The 19,139-nt window shown below is 32.2% G+C and overlaps 2 protein-coding genes across 2 annotated transcripts in view; one reads left to right on the plus strand and one right to left on the minus strand.

The window, feature by feature from the left end:
• Window positions 1-19,139, plus strand: part of loaf (low-density lipoprotein receptor domain containing lost and found) — a 501,189-nt gene that overhangs the window by 16,353 nt on the left and 465,697 nt on the right. The gene's annotated exons all lie outside the window — the stretch shown is intronic.
• LOC142320005 (uncharacterized) lies at window positions 11,270-11,773 on the minus strand. The gene has a single exon (XM_075357686.1). It carries the CDS (start codon window positions 11,771-11,773, stop codon window positions 11,270-11,272), a length of 504 nt encoding a protein of 167 aa, XP_075213801.1.

Consider the following 19,139-nt stretch of genomic DNA (forward strand, 5'->3'; position numbering starts at 1 on the left):
CTTCATTGACGGTTGGCCTTAAATCTAATGATGTTTATAAATTCGAACGAACTTACAAAATCTGAATTTTTTTTGCTTAAGTTTTTAATTTATAACCGGTTCCAATTTTATGGAATCATAAGTAAAGTTGAATAAAATAAAAAGACATGGTAGAGAGGGGTTTCCATTAAAATCACTAAAAAAAAACTGTACATGTAAGCCTATGTATGCAAATCTTATACAGTATACATAAATAAGTACATATTATGAGTCCAAAGAACATTCATCAAGATCAGAACATAAAAAACAAAGAAAACAAAGTAATCTTATCAGTCACATAAAAAATCAAAAATAGTTAAACCAAGAACAGTGAAGTAAACAAAAAGAATCAACAAAAGTATGTGGCAAAAATGAAATGAAGAATTTTGATGATGCATAACTTACTAGGTTGCTGGTTCACCTGAAATCTCAGAGAACTTACTGATCTAATATATGCAGTCGCTTTAGGCCTAATGTCGGGTCACTATTATCTAGAAGGTTAATCATGAGCCAGTTCATATGTTGTTCAGTTTCATTTTGTATTTTGAACCGAATCATTGTATCTCCTTTCGAATGGTTGGTTGGCAATCCCAGATAACCATGTATTTCAGTGTTTTTCGCAAACCACGATGCTTCTGTTATAATTCTCAATTGTTTTTTCTGGAATCACAGCAGAACTTCAATGTAACTTTCACTTACCATGCCCCATAGTTGGATTTTGCAGGTCCAAGTCGGTTTCAGAACTGCTGAGTACAGCAATTGTTTATTAGATAATGATTGTTGTGATCCCCTGCCTAGCAACCAATATATCCCCTGAACTTAATTTTAAGCTGCATCATTTCTCCCTAATATGAATCCTTAGTGTCAGACAATGATCCAGATGCAGCCCTAGATATTGCACACTGTAAGCATGAAATCGCCATTAAATTGGACTTGCGGACAGTTATCCCTTCTCACTGCAAATGTAATGTGCATAGACTTAGCCTTCATCTTCTTTAACCTTAATCTTCCATTTAGCAAGTCATTCTAATTAATTAATTAGATCAAGTACAGTACAGAAGGCTGGTTGTTTCTGAAAGCTGGTTGTGACGTCACAAAATGGCAGCGGTGATTATGTCAAAAAATTGTCAGAAATGTCAACTAACATCAAGTTTATATTAGAGAAACAAATTTCAAGGCCTTCACTCAATTCAAAATTTAACCTTTTGCAATAACAGATTTAAAAATAATTTGTTGTAATTTCTCTATTAGAAACTATACATTTTGCCTGAAATATTTTAATAAGGAATTTTTTTTACAAAAAAAATTTCTATGAAAATATATTTCTTTTGAACAAAAAGTCACTTTTTATGAAGAAGACTTTTTATTTTTTTATTATCAAACACGGGTATTATAAAAATATTTGTATGAAATTCTTAACAAAATTATGTTTATTGTTAAGGTATGTTTCATTCATTGTACTAGTATGGAAATGAAAAAAAAAAAAATACATAATATATTACCCATATACATCAATAAATCTACACAAAAAAATTACATTACATAAAAACACTTCAAAACACACAAAAGCGTAACAAAATTTTATAATGTCCTGTCCTAGAAAATTTGAAATTTGTGAATTTCCTCCAAACCATAATTTTCTACATGGGTGTTTAATTTGTAAACAGTTGCACATGGATGAAACAGATTCTACAGAACTGCAAATACTATTTGCAATCCTGATGAAAGTTCTTCTATACCTGAACACAGAATTTCATTTTCTGATTTATTTTGTAAACGTGTCAGATCGGATTTAGATTAATTTATTCTTTTTTTTTTTGTAATAAGAAGAATTGCTGTTGCACGACAGAAGTGGTGGTAGGGTAGGGGCTTTGAGTGCCAGGTCAGTGGAAGGGGTTATGCGGTCACTAACTAGAGGGATGGTGGCAAAAGATTTCTATGTCAGGGGTTTATTTCTATGTTTAATGGGGTTCTATGGCCACTATCAAGAGAAGCAAATTGAAGAGCTGAGAATGACTACCAGATAAAGACTGAATTTACAAAAATGAGTTTTTTGTCAGTCATGATTCTTTACCTTGTACTCTGTATAATGGTATGATAAACATGAAAATGCAGTTACTTATTCTGTCACTAGATACACTCAACATTCTGGAACACTGGCTTACTCACTTTTTTAATAAATGGGGATGAAAACCAGACATCATCCAGATGAATCTAGTTTTCACCCTTCAAATTGTTAAATGCTGTATTCTGTCAGTTAACCTAAAAATTATTGTGTATGAAGATACTGAGTTCCATTATACAATAATACAGTGCTATGTAAAGTTACACAGTGGATATAAAGTGAGTTTTGTTATATAAAATAAGTTTTTTCTATATTTGCAATATGTCTAATAAATTATTTAGTGATGATCCAGATCCGGATTTTTAGTGGTAATGAAAATAGTTGTAACACTAGTGAAGAGAGTGTGATTAACAAAACAAAGAAACGGAAAGGAAATTATAAAAACTGAAAACAGAATGCTAGTTAATATAATCTTAATAGTGGACAAACTTATTTTACCAAAAAAAGTAAACTTATGCCTGAATGTAAATGTGTAGACTGTAAATGTTTAAATAAACAAGTTTACATCACTAATATTAAAGAATTTCAATGAATTTGATTGAGAAAAATTTACAAGATTTTTATATATCTGGTCTTATAAAACTATTTGAAATACATAGATGATGCCCTGATCTAGTTATGAAGAGATAAGCTATTATTGGTGATTAAAAAAATATTGTAATTCTGGAAAAAGGAAATAATCATTTTAAATACTTTATTAACCTAGCTGGTAATGAATTTAATTTATGCAAGGCTGCATTTTGTGAGTAGAAAGATTAGCTGCACATAAAAGAATAGGAAACACTCCTCCAACAGACAATAGAGAGAACTCTCAGAGTTCAAGAGGAAATAAAAAAACAGAAGAAATAGTAGATCAGATCAAAACTCATGTATAATCTTTTCCAGCTCATAAATCTCATTGCTTTAGAAAAGCCTGTCAGAATTGATTTCTGTCACTGAAATTATCTGTTACAAAAAAAACTCCTCCACTCCTTGTGTTTGGATAAATATAAACCAGAAAACATTGAAAATATTAATAAAGGTACACAATGCAGACCAAAAATTACGTACATGTATTACAAAGAAGATTTCAGAACTATCTTAAATATTTCCTTTGGAAAACCACAATCTGATGCTTGTACTATTTGTGACAAATTGAAAATTAAAATGGATTTTGCAAATGACACAGAATTACAACAGAAACTGAAAATTATAAATCTATGAATTTAGCTAAAGCATTTACAGTTTTGTACTGATAAAAGTTTTATACTAAGCCAAAGCAAGCTAGCAAAAGGAGATCTGTCATTTGATGTATTATGCTTTGATCAACAGAATTTGCCACTTCCCATTATACCAGTAGCCAGCATTTTTCACAGGCAACAGATTTGGGTCTATAATCAACATTTTTATTCTGCAGAAAAAAAATCAAAAATATACATGTATGAAAAAAACTGTTGCAAAGAAAAAAGCCAATGAGACAATCTCATTTCTGCTTCATTATACTGAAAACTAAGTTGATTTCAGTGTAAAAAATTTCAGTGCTTATATTTACGGACAATTGTTTGAGGCAAAATAGAAACTCATCAGTTGTACAATATCTGTCTTTTCTTTCCGCAACAAAAAGTTTATTTAACCCATTTACATAGAGTGGTGTGCTGAATTTCAATCTCTACCAGCTGTTAAAATGGTGAAACATCTGAAGATAATAAGTACTAATGGTAAATGAAGTTTAATAATAACTTGATTAATTTCTTTTTTTTGTATCTGGGATGTATATTATTTTTGTTAATTTTAGGCTAATTATTTTTTTTCATGTATTAATTTATTAAAATAATCAATGAAATAAATTCAGCAAAAACTTGGTTTTTATCTGATTTTCATTATCAACTGTGGTTTTGCCTGGTACTGGATTAGTCTTTCACTCCTGTAAATATCAATTTTGGTTTTTACCTGATTTTTATTCTCAGCTCTTCAATTAATTATTCTTTCAAATTAATTAATAATAAATTTTTGATTGCTCTTTAATGATTAAATACATATATAATGTTTATACAATAAATCAAATAATAATATAAATCATGTTAGTAAACATGATAAAAATTAATATCATTGGTATTCTGGTAAAACACAGTTTAGACAAAAAGTGCCTGGTTTTAGGGCAAAATCATAAAATAACCAGTGATACCGTAGTGTAGTGTAAAATTCACCAATGGTAGTGTAGGCTTAATCAAAATGCAAAGTTAAAAGGAATTTTGTACAGAATTAAAACATTTAATTTGTAATTTTGTCAGGTGAAGTACATTAAGGAGCTAGCCTCACTCTCTACAAAATCATTTACCCATTTTTTGCTATAATTTTTCCTATATAGCTGACACCAGCATCTTTTAAGCATTCTTGCAGATAGTTAAAAATGTTCACACCATTTGATATATAATGAACAAACAGTTCCTGTATAATTTTCTGGCATTTTTTCCTGCTACCTCTTCATACCTCTTTTCCCTTCTTCTTGGTATATGTAGAAGTATATCGTTACGTTTCCAACAAGTAAAACCCCCTAAATGAATTATGGTATTCACTATATCTGAAAAAATAATTAAAAATAAGAATATTGATGTAGATGGCAAGAATGATAGTGAAATATTTTCCTTTTCAAAAAGAATCTTAATATTATATTGTACTTGTATGATTACAATTAAATATGATTGGTAATTAAATAAATAATTTCAACTGCTATAAAAAAACATGAGGTATAGTAATAACTTTGACCTACTGATATCATATATCACTTCCAATAACTGCTCAAAAGAAGAAAAATATCCTGATATAGGTTAGAAAGCTTTTTACCTGAGGAGTTATATGCATGGTATGAAAATCTTCAATCATAAGTCAATATACTATCACAGAATGTGTGCTGTATCTGATTCAAAAGATTAGGAACAGTATCAATATTAAAGCAGAATCTTGATTATAGAAAAATTACTTTAGTAGAATATCCATGTAGTTATTAACATCCTCCACAGTTTTTGGTATATCTAACAGATGTTGTCAAATTCTAAAATTTGGTTATAAATGCTTTAGTGTTTGGTTATAAATGAATCTTATGTTTTGGACCTTCAGTGTTTTATTTGCCCCATATTTAAAAAATTACTGTCACACATTTTAGTTGCAGTAGTAAAATATTTTCCCCTCAAACCTGACTAGCCTTACTGCTCACAAAATCATCTATCACTTTTATTGTTTAATTCTGGCTATGTAGTTGACACCAGTTTCTTACAAACATTCTTTCAGACAGTTCAAAATGTTCACATCATTTGACATATAACAAATGGTTCCTGTGTGTAATCTCTGGTATTTGAATTTTTTCTTGTAGCCTCTTCATACATAAGGTATTATGGCATTGTCAACATTGTAAGTGAATGATATTGACAATGAGTGAGTACCACTCCATCACATCTATCAATATTCAATTAATACATAATTAGTGAATGCAGTAGATTATTTTTTAAGGTTTAACTCTCACATCCTGCACTACACTGGCCAACTGGTGCAACAACACTACAGAGTCTTGTCTCACCTTTTCTATGTTTTATTTTTGAAATTTTCGGAGTCCTGTCTTGCTCATTTTGCAACTTGTCTCGCTTGTTTAGGATTCTGGTGGGCTACAACTTTGATACCAAAATTAAGTCACTGCTAGATTAGAGACTATAAACTTTCTACTTCAATTGTCTCTTTGATTTGTAACAATTGAATACATACGGTTTTTTGTAAAGATGGTAGTTCATGTAATTAGCACTTTCAATATGCTGCCAAAAAGGCTTGTAATGCTTTCTTCAGTGTTTGAGAGCAGTTCACCCCAATTGGAGGTTTAATTTTAGGACCAAGCCTCTACTATATAAGTTTGTATGCAAAGCTAATAATGTCGATTGTTGCACTTGTGTGAGCTCATCGAATGAGGTGCAAATGTTATAGGGATATTTTGTTGGAAGCCCAAGTGTCTCCTATGTTATCTGTGATAGATGTTTGTATGACTATCTCTCAAGAGGCGATCTATGTTATTTCTGGTATTAAACCCATTTATATCCTTGTGACTGAGTGCCAGTTACATTATGATCCAAAGAAGGTAGGCCAACTTACTTCTGAGCCCACAAAATAAATAGATCACCAAGGTTTCTATTTATGGCAAGTCAGGTGGACTGAATCATCCGATGGCTGTTAATGCATGCTATTTCCTGATGTTAAAAGTATGCAATTTGTTAGGTTGATTTCTCCCAATTGGCATATTACACAGTTTCTTTCTGGACATGGTGCCTTTAGAGATGGTTAACTAAATTTGATATCACTAATTCAGGCTTATGTCTGGAGTGTAGGGCCATTGATGATGTGTACCACATCTTATTTGCCTATCACATGTACGAAGCTGAATATACCAAAGAAGTTAGAGAACCATCGAGGGTCAATTCTGGTTTTAACTGCAAGTTAATTGGAAAATCAAAAGGGAGTGCAATCTAGCTGCTGGCTTTCTGAAGTTGTTAGCCTATGAAGGAAGGTTGAGAAAGGTTCATAACAGTCTGATACTGTTATGAAAGTGTAGATAGAATAGAAACCTGGATTGCTAGGGACCCAACTTGGTGATTTCTTTGCCAAGAAAGGCGTTTTGGCATCGAGTCACAATTAGCTGAGGGCTGACCTGGGATCATGATTCATATATTGAATATATATGCAGTATATCTTCAATGTATGGGTCTGAGATATTCGCAGTTTGGATGAGAATGGATATGTTGAGAACTCTGTAATGTAGCTTCTGTGTGGGAGGGTGTATGCACTGACCTTGCTCCCGAAAGAGGAACAGAGCAAAGAGGGATAAGATATGTTTTTAATTAAATTTTATCAAATTTATGAACTTTTTTATTGGTTTGTTGGATAAATCAAGGGAATTTGTGTAAAATGGATTGTAGGACAAAAATGTTGTTTGAGATCATCACGTGTTTTGTTCATATGAGAATAGTATCTTTAAATCAAGTAATGATCTGAGTACATAGTCCAACTGAAGTTACACATTGAAATAATTTGTGTGAGACCTACGGTATTAGAGGAAGGCGCTCCTGCTGTGCTTCCGTGAATCGGTTAATGAGGTAGTTCAGGGTTGTAAGCTGTAGTAAGTCGTCGAGGTTGGAAGAAGTCATACGAAGGCGATAGTAATTTGTGCAGATACACTAATGGAAACGTCTATCGAGGCATTTACATTGGTTACATCCTGATACATGGCTAGACTTAATGACTGTGTTTTCAGGTTTAAAGGCTGCATAAGACGGCCTTCGGGAAAGTTCCATCAGGGCTAGAGACGGAGGGAGTGGTATGGCAATCAGGATTGTAACAAGGCGGGTGTCTTCCCTTATGGGGGTCAGCACATGTAATTAACCCTATAACCAGTCTATAAACTCAGTTCAGATATGAAAATCTTATTTTAATGCCAGTTAGATCGTATTTGATGACAATCAGTTGAATTGATATTCTTCAATATTTACCAGTTATTCTTCCATTATTCAGCTATGTTGCATATAGTTTGGCTTGGATTTTTATTACCTAAATATTTTGCTAAATCGTGAGCTTTAAACCAAAATTCCTCTGTCCCACTTTCTTTTATAACCTTTATAACAAAGTATTTCAATATTTTTGCATGCGATGTCAAGAAAGATTGTTAATGCACGCGTGTCTTTTCTTCTTTTCTAAATTATTGACTGTCGTATAATTAATTAAATAAAATGTGACACGGGCTGCTTTTACTTCTGTAGAAGTGCTATAATATAAGCAAATGATTAATGATTTGGGAAAAATTATTTAATTAATATTTTAAAGGCCACGCAACTACACTCAAATAAAATATTTAAGATAAAAATTATATTTAATATAAGATGTATTAAGTTACTTTAAAAGGAGGGGTAGTCATATAAATACTATGATTTCATCCAGTTGTTTTACGTATGATACAAAAACAGTCTGACACTGAAATCTAAAATTCTAAAAATCCAGCAGCTTATGATTTACTAGTACGAGATTCCACCGATCACCATTGCGAGTTGATAGCAAGATAGCAACTTTTATTTTCACTCTGAAGATTGTAGGCCAAAATCCACGAAAGGTCACTCTTGAGAAGTAACTCAAAACGTGAGTTTCACTTAAAGTGAAACAATCTCACAAAACCTTTTCCAAAATGTTTTCCAAATCCAAACAACTTTGTACAAATGTGACCGAAAACAATAGCTTCTAAATTGTTGTTTTTAGTTATATACACCCTTACGGCAATTTTTTTGTTCAATTTGGCTACGTGGAAGAGATTCGAAGTTCACAAGAAAGTGAGAACGAATTAATTAATTAAAGTAACAGAGATGAACATGTGCTGTGGGTGCTAAGATACAACGTACTAAATACAGTTTTTTTAATAACTGCATAACCTGTTCGTCTGGATTTATTTTTTTCATTTTTAAGTATTGTATAATCCTTTAGTCATGATATATTTTCATGAAATGGATATTAGAAGATACATGTATGGAGAAAATAAATCAATTTTTTTTTTTATTAAAAGCGTCTGATGATAAAATAGCCGACATATGTTAGAATGCAGAGTGTTGTTTGAATATAATTTTTTTTTTTTGGCATTTATATTAGTCTATATCTAATGAAAAATAATTATCTATCTAACAATTATTACATTATATGCGTTCAACTTTATGGTAAAGCTTTATTTTATTTTTATTACAAATAAATTTATTAGTTTCCACTTATTTTCTTTTTTTTACGAAATGCAATGGATATGTAAAGTTAATAATTCAAACGTTGTAAATAAAACCGGTAGTTGTAGTTATAACAATACAATCTATTTCAATTTAAGTACGATACGTACGTAATGGGTAAACTGAGCGTGTTTAAAATTATGGTGATAATTTTTATTTGTTGGGAAAACTACACCGATTTGTCGTACGACCACCAGCCAATTAAGGCTCCAAGCGCTTAATATGGTGGACAGGTACTTTCTGGCGTTCAGCGACCTAGGCGTGGCAGCGAATTGCTGTCTAAACGAAGTAAATTATAATATATGGATGTCATATATATTTTTAGTAGTTAACGCAGTGCGCCTACCCATACCCATTTTAGTAAATATATTACAAGTGAGCGGTTGGGACACGTAAGCCGGTGGTGTATGGCACCGCGCTTAGTCCGCTCACGCTGCTCGGTAAGCTCTAGGAGCTAGTTAGGACACTGGTCGCTAAACTGTTTCGAGGCTCAGTAGCCGTGTGTGGCACAGACATTCGGTCTTATGCTTTAGGGCTACCGAATGGGGTGGTGGCGGGAGAAATGCCAAGCAAACCAATTACGTATACGTTAAAATTGTAAGCAGGAGCCTTGACGTACACATCCTGTAAGTTGAACGGTCATGCGCCCGGAGGTCAAGGGGGCAAGACAAATCCATCTGCTTCACAGTAACGTCATGGTGTCTTTGAGGGACAGCTGCACCCGGGAAAGGTGGGAGGCTTCGGTCTTCTATCTTCAATGATCGGGTGGGGACTCCTTTGAGATCTATTGGGGGGGAATATAAGACCCGGTGGGAAGTTCCCTTTTGGTAACTTCTCATTTTAGGCATGGCATGCAAAAAGACAGCCCCGATTGTCTGGGCGGGGAGGTAGAGAATGTGAAGGCACCCTCCGGTGCTGAATTTATGCTTAATTATGTGTCCAGCTCCGGGGGGCGGGGAAACTACAGATTAAACAAAAGAAACTAATTCAGTTTCTTAAATCATCTGAGTTTTATTAAGAGTCAAATATATAACCGCATTTACCCCCTAATATTTAATCTTTTATTAACGAGGTTTTAGTAATAACTTTTGTATGGAAGTTAAAATGATTCATAATCGAGTTTTATAATATTAAATCTCGTATTTTGAAATATAATGAAACTGAAAAATATCTATCTGTTTAATTCATACGCTTGTAGAATAATTTACTTGTTTTAAGTAAGATTATCTTGAAATTACTTTATTTCACGCTCAGCGATTTTTTATCACTTTTCTTTTTAGTTATGTAGGAAAAGTATACGCGACCCAAACTTCAATAACTTTGGTTTTCTTCTTTTTTCGCCGTTTTCCATTACTACATTACTTTGTATTTTCAGTTTACTTCTATTTTTCCTTTGTTGAAATATTACCACCTTTTTCTGTTAGTTTATAGTATGTTACATAATCGTATACAGTAATTAGAAGTATTCTTTAAATATAGAATACATTACAGTTATTGTTTTACAATGATTTCTTAATTAATTTTAATAATCCCTTTATCTGTTTAAAATAAAAAGTTACTATTTTAAATAATGCTCTCATATTCAATGGAACACGCTAAGTACCGTTGAGTTAACATTAATATAAAAAATCTTACCGTAAGTTATAAAAATCAGAATACAGAATGAAAGAAGCAGTTATAGTATGCGTCATGAAATAAATGGCTCTTATTTTAGGTTGTGTTTATTATTTTCATAGTTGATATTTTGTTACATGACAAATTTTTGTAAGAAGTCAAATTGATGATGTTTGCACAAATTTAATCCTAAGATTTTTCTTTGAAACATCATAATACAGGTAGCGGCAGAAATAACTCCCCAGTTTGAAGGGCTAATAAAAAAATACGTAATAGATTTTAGTCAAACTTTTATTATACCATAATAAGAATTATCATTGCCATTTATTGTATATCTAAATGATTAAAGTTTCAGTTACTTAAAAATAATATCATTTAAATGGCGACCGTCATTGTCTATACACGACTGAAGCCTCACTCGGAAATTGTGCATTACTCTCGTCGTCATCTCTTGTGGAATTTTCGCGATTTCGTGTCGGATAGCAGCTTTGAGTTCGTCGGTTGTCCTCGGTTTGTTTTTGTACACTTTACTCTTTAAGTAGCCCCGTAGAAAGACCACAAGCAGCAAGATCGGGTAAACGAGCTGGCCACGGCATGTTACCTCGCAGTGAGATTAAACGCCCTGGAAACATTTGTCTTAGGACTTCCATAGATTGTCTTGCTGTGTGAGCGGTTGCACCATCCTGTTGATACCATACAACACGATTTCTAATTTCATTCAGTTTCGGCTTCAGGAAGTTGTTTAGCATGTGTACATAACGTTGAGACGTAACTGTAACTGTTCGCCCTTCCTCCTCAAAAAATACGGGCCTATGATTCCAAAGTCTGCTACAGAACACCAAACTGTAACATGTTGGCTATGGAGAGGTCGCTCATGCAGTTGTCTAGGATTATTTTCTGCCCGATAACGAAAATTTTGCTTATTGACATAACCTGATAAATGAAAATTTGCTTCGTCAGATGAGAGTACGACTGCATTGTTTGGAACATTTTCAAGGATAGCGTGACAAGATGCAATACGACTGGCCCAATCACGTTCACTAAGTTCCTGCACAACCATTATTTTATACGGGTGGAAGTGCAGGTCTTGGTGTAAAATTCTTCTCACTGTTCGATCAGATATTCCCAAGCTGGCAGCGTGCCTACGGGCTGGACGCCTTGGAGATCGTGTAACTGCTTGCTGGAGTAGTTGAACGTTCTGTGGAGTTCGAACGCTGCGATGTCTACCTGGCGGTGGTTTTTTCATAGCCGAACTCGTAACTCTAAAATTTCTAACCCATGTTAGAATGGTTTTCCTGTCAGGGATTGCACCGTGTCGACTTATCCCGAAGTGTGTACGAAATAATCGCTGCGTACAAATTACAGAATCACCATTTTAAAATAAGTTTCGATGACGAACACACGACGTTCACCACTCCACGCCATGTTAGCGACTGAAAATTGCAACAGCAGACCTGCACTATGGAACCAGTCCGGACCCGCCTACTACTACTAGCGCTAAGCTACGACGGTGGCAAATTTGGGAGTTATTTCTGCCGCTCTCTGTATAATGCTAACTTGTCATCATTAACAATGATGTCAAAAATAGTGTTTAACTTATGTATTTTTGTATTACGTATTTTTGGCTATGTATCTTGCCATCTGAAATATAATGTAATTTTTTCAAGGACATTCAAAGAGTCTGATGAACGAGTCTTCAAGAGAAAAAAAAATGTCTATTTTTAATTACATTTGTAAATATGATTACCGTATGTTTATATTTAAGTAATTTTACCTTTATCAAACCAAACAACAGAACCGTTTTCGTATTAAAACTCATCACAATACTTCGGCTATGAAAAAGTGATTAATTATGCTTCCGTTATCAAATTAAAAAATTACTATTAACATTTTTTACCACTAATCTAATTAAAATAAATTAAAAGATTCTATTTCATACAAAAAAAAAATAATACGAATTCGATAATTTTTAAACAATACTTAAACGATTTTAAAAAAAACAAAAAAAAACTCCGTTTATGTGATCAAAAAACACTCCGTATACGTGATATGTGTTCCTAAATTTCATTGAAGGTTTTTTAAATTTTATATTTATATATATTTATTTTACAATTTAATAACTATACATATTTACTTAAAAATTTATTCTGTTCATATTTTATAAATTAGTTATGTATTTCATGACGCTGCTGTGATCAAGGTGTTACAACATGAATTTTCCTTGATTCATACAAGTAAATGGCGGACAGCTCATTTTTTTTTTTTTGAGTAGCTTACCTTTATCCATTTCCGATGTAATCTATTTAATGTACTCGCATTATTACATAATAATCAGAATTGAAATCGCTGGTAAACAACTAAGTGAATTAATTTCACTTAGATTAGATATTCCATTCTTAGAATATCTGTTACTCTGAATATACAAACTGTGTGTTATATTGAATAGCAGCTGAAAATATAGTGCTCTCTATTAATTCTCTTTCTAAAAAAAGTTCTGATTTCATTTTTAAAATCAAATTTCATTTTTCATAGTTAGAAGATTCCTAAATTCTTATTTCAGTTGACAATTTTTTCGAGAAATTTATTTTTCTTGTTGATTTTACTGATTTTACAAGGCAGAAAAGTAACATCTGTTGTTACATTTATTTTAATGTTACGATGATCTGATCATCAGGAGTACATCATATTATAAGAGTTAAATGTTAGAAATGATTTGAGCTAGAGTGCACATCAAATAAATATATATACTCAAAGTAGTTCTGAAGCTACATGTTTCTGACAGGCTATTTAAATAGACTGAATTTCCCACATGAAGTTGACAACAACATATTCCAACTAATTTAATTAAGAATACGAGTAAATATTTCATCGTTAACATAGAAATATATTTTCAGTCGCTGTAATTTTATTAAACTTGTTTAAATTTACGCAAAGGATTACATCGACTAGGAGAATAATTACTCCTACTGGAAAGTAGTATAGGCTGGCAACCTCCTTAATTTGGAGAATGCAACCTTCCCATCATAAGTAGGAAAACGAGTGGTGATACAGACACGAATTCTTCTACTCGTCCAAGATTTTACGCTGTGTCTGTTGGTCACGACGTCCAGAATATTTCTGAAGAGAAGCTAAGTAAGCTAACATGCAATCAGAGATTCCCTTGAAAACCTAATACGACTTCTTTCAAAAGTAACATGTATTCAGTTTTATTATAAATGTTTTAAATCGTTAGAAAAATGTTTTAAATTTTTCATAAAAGCATGTGTGTAGGCTACAAAACTGTTTATAAAAAATCTCCTTGGTTCCAAAAAATCGTAATGAAATAACAGAATCAGTTACAAGCGTCCGATTTTCATATTTACATTTGTTATATTATTAAGTTTTTCATCGGAAATATTCGTCGCGGTAGGCTCAATTATGAATTTCACTGCGTGTCCGGTCGGCAGCCTCAGTCTCAGTGTGTGATTTAGTTTATCGAAACAGAGTTGTAATTATCGACCTGAATATAGCGGTACAGCGCCTACTAATAAAACAATACTCCAGTGGTTTAATCAGTTCAAGGGAACAGGCAGTGTCTTAAAGGGGATGTCACGGGACAGATCGTCCGTATCTGAACAGAATGTGGAACGGCTCTGAGGGTCTTGTAGGTGTAGCCCGAAAAAGGCATAAGGAAGGCGCAGTTTAGAGTTAGGAATAAATGAATCTACATTGTGCAAAATGGCGTGTAAGAGGATTAGACTACGTGCATATAAGATTCAACTTCACTTGAAATCAAACCCAATAACAAAGTGAAAAGATTGGCTTTGCAGCTTTAATGCTTAACAATATGATGAAAATTAAAACTATTTTAAAAATGTCATGCGTTCAGATGAGGCGACATTCCACAATAATAGGTTAGTAAATCGACACAGTTACAGGATTTGGAGATCAGAACCACCGCATGAAATTATCGATCATTAGTGTGACTCTTCCAATGTTAATGTTTGATGCGGGCTGATGAATGACTATTGTGAGCCCGTTCATTTATGTAGAAAGCTCAGTTAATGGGGATCCGTGTCCGTGCTGCATTAAACATTCAGTTTCAAGGTGGAATGGAGGAGGAGGACAGATCGTATGCCCACCAAAGAGGCCAGACATGACCCCCACTAGATTTGTTTTTGTGGGGGTATGTGAAAAACATTGTTTATTCGGAGATAATCCTGGTATCAACCAACTAAGATCAGTAGGATACATTATACCTGACATTCTGGCGAATACGTGAGAGAGCTGGATTACCGTCTAGACGTGTGCAGGACAAAGAATGGTGCACGTATTGAAGTGTATTAAACAAAAAAGAAAACTTCAGAATTTACCCTTTTAAAATATATACTCATATAAGTAACTTTAAATATAATGCAGTTTAAATAATACTTCAAACCGAGGAGTTCTTTTACAAACATCTGTACAACCGGACCATATATACATTAATCTTCCTTAATTTTTTCTTTCTGTCTAGCCTAATTTTTCCTTTCTTTACTTCCGATTTTTATCCAACTTAATTTATTGTATAATTAATTACAATGGAAATAATACTTAATATTGGCTTATTGGTTTATACTGGCTTTGTTTTATAAAGTTTGCATTGAACCAAGATACATATAATATTATTATACTTTTTAAGTCTATATAAATGAAAAATAAAATAGGTTTGTATAAATTTAAAAGTAAAATTTAGCAAAAAATTAATTATATATTGAGTAAACATTAAATTTTTTTTTTTTTGCTTGACGATATCGTCACAAGCTTCAAGCTTGTGTGTGGGATATGCAAATGTGGCGTATGAAAAATGCCATGGCTGACCGGGATTCGAACCCAGGACCTCCGGATATATATTGTTATTATTTAAATAATAAAATTTAAAAAAAATATATATTCCAATAAAAAAATATAAATAAAAAATGCTACTACAATCATGATGGTTACCTGATGTGAATCACAAGTAACTTCAAAAACAAAAAAAAAACTACAAAGCCAATTTCAAGAATATGAGGTTTATTAGAGAAAATGAAGAGTACATTGGTTTTCAGTCGCCTTCATTAATAAAAAATACAACTTTAAAAATGTAAAAAAAAAAATTTTTAAATATTTGATTGAAAGGTATGGACTTTTAACTTCGAATTTTTTGGCATTATTCAAGATAGCCGGGTTTTTTTTAATACAAAGTTTCACTTTAATAACAGTATCAGTAGATTTTAAACAATAATTTTTTTTATTCATTATAATTTAATGTCTTATTACAAAATAATTTTAAAATTACCAGTTTAGTTTTTTGTTTACTGAGAATAAATGAACTGTGCCCAATTTATTCCCATTTGTAAGTATGTGGGAGAATTGGTGATCAAAAATGAGAGGAAAAACAAACGATGCGGTTAGGAGCGTAGGATGAGTCGGTGATCTAATATAAAAACAAAACAGTATAGCGAGTGCTGCTGCCACCTATATTGAGAATCACATTCAGCCCAAACCCTCTCTCTCACCCCTTCCACTGTCAACCAGTAACGTCACACAACCTGTAAGCGTCGAGCGTCATTGGATTCTGACTAACGACGGAACTAGTCGAGTCAACAAATTTATATAGTAATGTATTTTTTTTTTAAATATAAAAGCTTAGAAGCTTTAAAATTGCTCTAATTTCACGCTGAATGACTTTTTACAGCTTCCGTCTGTAGTTAGTGAACTTTTGTTGATCAGATCAAGCGATTTTGACGTATAATATATGTGATAAGTATTTTCTTTACTAAGTTACTACTTTCACATCAGACTTTCCATTATCTTACTATATCAGGCGGTTATATTATTTGTTTTATATCTTTTCCATTACTAGTTTTACATTGGGGGGTTTTATTTATCGATTTTTTAAATTTATTATCGTTATCTTCTAGCCGTAGCGGACAAAGAGTAACTTATTGTTGAGATTGTAATGTATTTACATAGAACAGTAAATAATAATGTTAATGGTAAAATATTGAAATTTCGTTGAAATTCGTTCTTAAAGATATGAAATCGGGTCGGCAAGAGTTTTTGCATTTTCAGTCAACATATTTGAGAAAATTTGAGGAATTTTTTATTATATGATTTGTGTTAAGTGTATATACAACTATACAAAATTGTTTATCTCCAATTATTTCTGGATGATTTCGTATTTGTTTTATATTTAAATATTTCTGTCATTTAGTTTTAATATTAGTAGAGCAGGAAGAAAATATTTAACGGTGTATATTTTTGCGTTTGAGAAAATGAAGTAGCAAAACTATATAACAATTATTATCTTGCCTTTCATACATCTGTACTTTTTTGATTCGGACAATGTCTGTTTGAAGAACTATAAATATTTAAATTGTTGAATTTTGATTTTCGATTTTTGATGTTTTCAATTGACGGCAATCTCTCGCCGAAACCTAAACAATCTTATTATTTTTGGAGTTTAGATATAAATTAACAATAAAAAATAGCATATATAAACAAAATAAAGATAAATTTTTACCATTAGTTTTTTTAAATTTATTTTTAATATTAAAAATATTTTTAGATCATGAATGTTAATTAATACTTCAAAAATTATTTAAATTCAACACACACACATACCTGTATATATACAGGGTTATTCAGGAGGATAGGGTGATACTTTGACAACTCATTCTAGAGGCTAAAAATAAGAAAAAAGTACATATAAACGTAGGTCCGAAAACGCTTCGTTAGCGAGTTACACAGAGCGAAAGATTTCGCCCGTGTTTCAGTTCCTCCGGGTAAATTAAGGCTTTCTGAAATTCTGGGAAGGTCAATTAAGGGGAAAATTCAATTGTTTCTTATGGTTTTTGAGCTGGGAAATCGAAAAAATAGGTCCTAGAACTGTATCTGTCTTAGTTTCTAAGATATCCCATGTAAAACCCCAAAAATAGGGACAAAAAACATTTTTTTTACATTTGACGTACAATAACGTTGTTAAATTGGCGGTAAATCATACATGTTTTAAACAAAAATTGTAGAGAATTTAATTATAAGAAGATTGATGTAAATAATGTCAACAAAAAGCAAATACAATTTTAAACATGTCGACTCTTATTAACAAAAAAACAGATTAATTTTTAACAGATTGAAAAAATTCTTTTCGTTATGTAAAATTTTATTTGTTTTGATAACTGGTAAGTGGAAACTTTTATATAAATAATAGGTACTGTTCTGATAACTTATTTTTCTTATTTATTGTCGTTTGATTCTACATAATACATATTGATAATACATATTCATTCTATATTTTAAATTAAAAATAAGACTGAAAATAATATACAAATATAGTAATAAATAATAATAAAACTACTTTTATTTGACAAATATATATTGATATATATATTATATTAATATACAATATATATTTTACAAATCAATATATGAAAAATGTATTTATTAAACATTACTCGATAAATATCCGACTTTTCTTTTTTATTAAATAATTAAAACATATTTTACCCCGTCTTTTAGTAAAGGTATCCGTTTGCCACAACATAGTAATAAGCCAACCGATGCCGGGTTTGGGCTCTCAGGGTTTCCTTTCTTTAAAAAAGGCACACGTCTCCGCTTGTATTTCAAATAACCTATTTTAAAGGCCGTATCATACGGAAATACTCTTCCCTATTGCTCAACACCACTAACGGTGTTTTAGTTAAAACACTTGGGCGGTTGATTTTTAATTTCGACTTCTGAGACGTCACCGGCCATCATTTGTTTGACGTCTTCGTTAAAATAAGGATTGAGCCGTGCCTTGTTCCATAAACTTAGCTGACGGTTGACTCCCCCAATGAACGGAAATCGTTCGTCTCTATTTGGACATAATATATCCGGGATTTAAGGGAAAAGATCCCAACGCATCAATAGATTAATTTTTGCCCGAATTAGGAGGAGCGTATACGTATCCTGTGTTACTTTTACCGTAATTTATTTTACATATATCATATAGATTGTATAAGAATCGTATACGTCCCATATCGAAATCGAATTGAAAGTAAACCGCTCAGCATGTAAACAAAAGCGTCTAAATGCATCATGCTGAATGCATCATAGTCGTATGCGTTATTTTCCGAATAAATGAAGTCCAGTATCTCCAGATTGTTATAGATATATTTAATTTTGCGCACTGCACACTGAACTAATTTATTGGACTCGTCCAACTGTTCGGTATGAATATAATTAATCCAATATGTGGTGTTAATAATGTGTGTGGGTCGAGACATAAGGACACTAATAATTATATCTAAAATTTTAGACATTCTTATCTGAGATAGGGTGCCTTTCCCTTTATATTTTCTGCGGCCGACTTGACCAGATTTGATGTTAGGAACATCATCACCGACTGTTTCTGTAGAAAGACCTTCCGTAGGATAATGGCATGTCGCCACCATTCCCAATTGGGCACCTTCCGGATCTTGTCCAGCGGGTATACCTCTAATTTTTTATAGGTGATTCCCAGCTACTTCCTGCGACCACCAGCAGTAAGATTGTCCTTTCCTCTGTATAAAAATATTTGAGGGTATTGAACCAATTGCCGAGCTCGTTAAGTTTAGCAGTGTGTTTATGAT

Source organism: Lycorma delicatula, chromosome 2, assembly GCF_047948215.1.
Source record: "Lycorma delicatula isolate Av1 chromosome 2, ASM4794821v1, whole genome shotgun sequence".
In the NCBI taxonomy this organism is placed as follows: Eukaryota; Metazoa; Arthropoda; class Insecta; order Hemiptera; family Fulgoridae; genus Lycorma; species Lycorma delicatula.

What these genes read in the sequence shown, in the direction of transcription:
- LOC142320005 (XM_075357686.1), bottom strand. Translation starts at nt 11,773, where the DNA reads ATGAAAAAACCACCGCCAGGTAGACATCGCAGCGTTCGAACTCCACAG.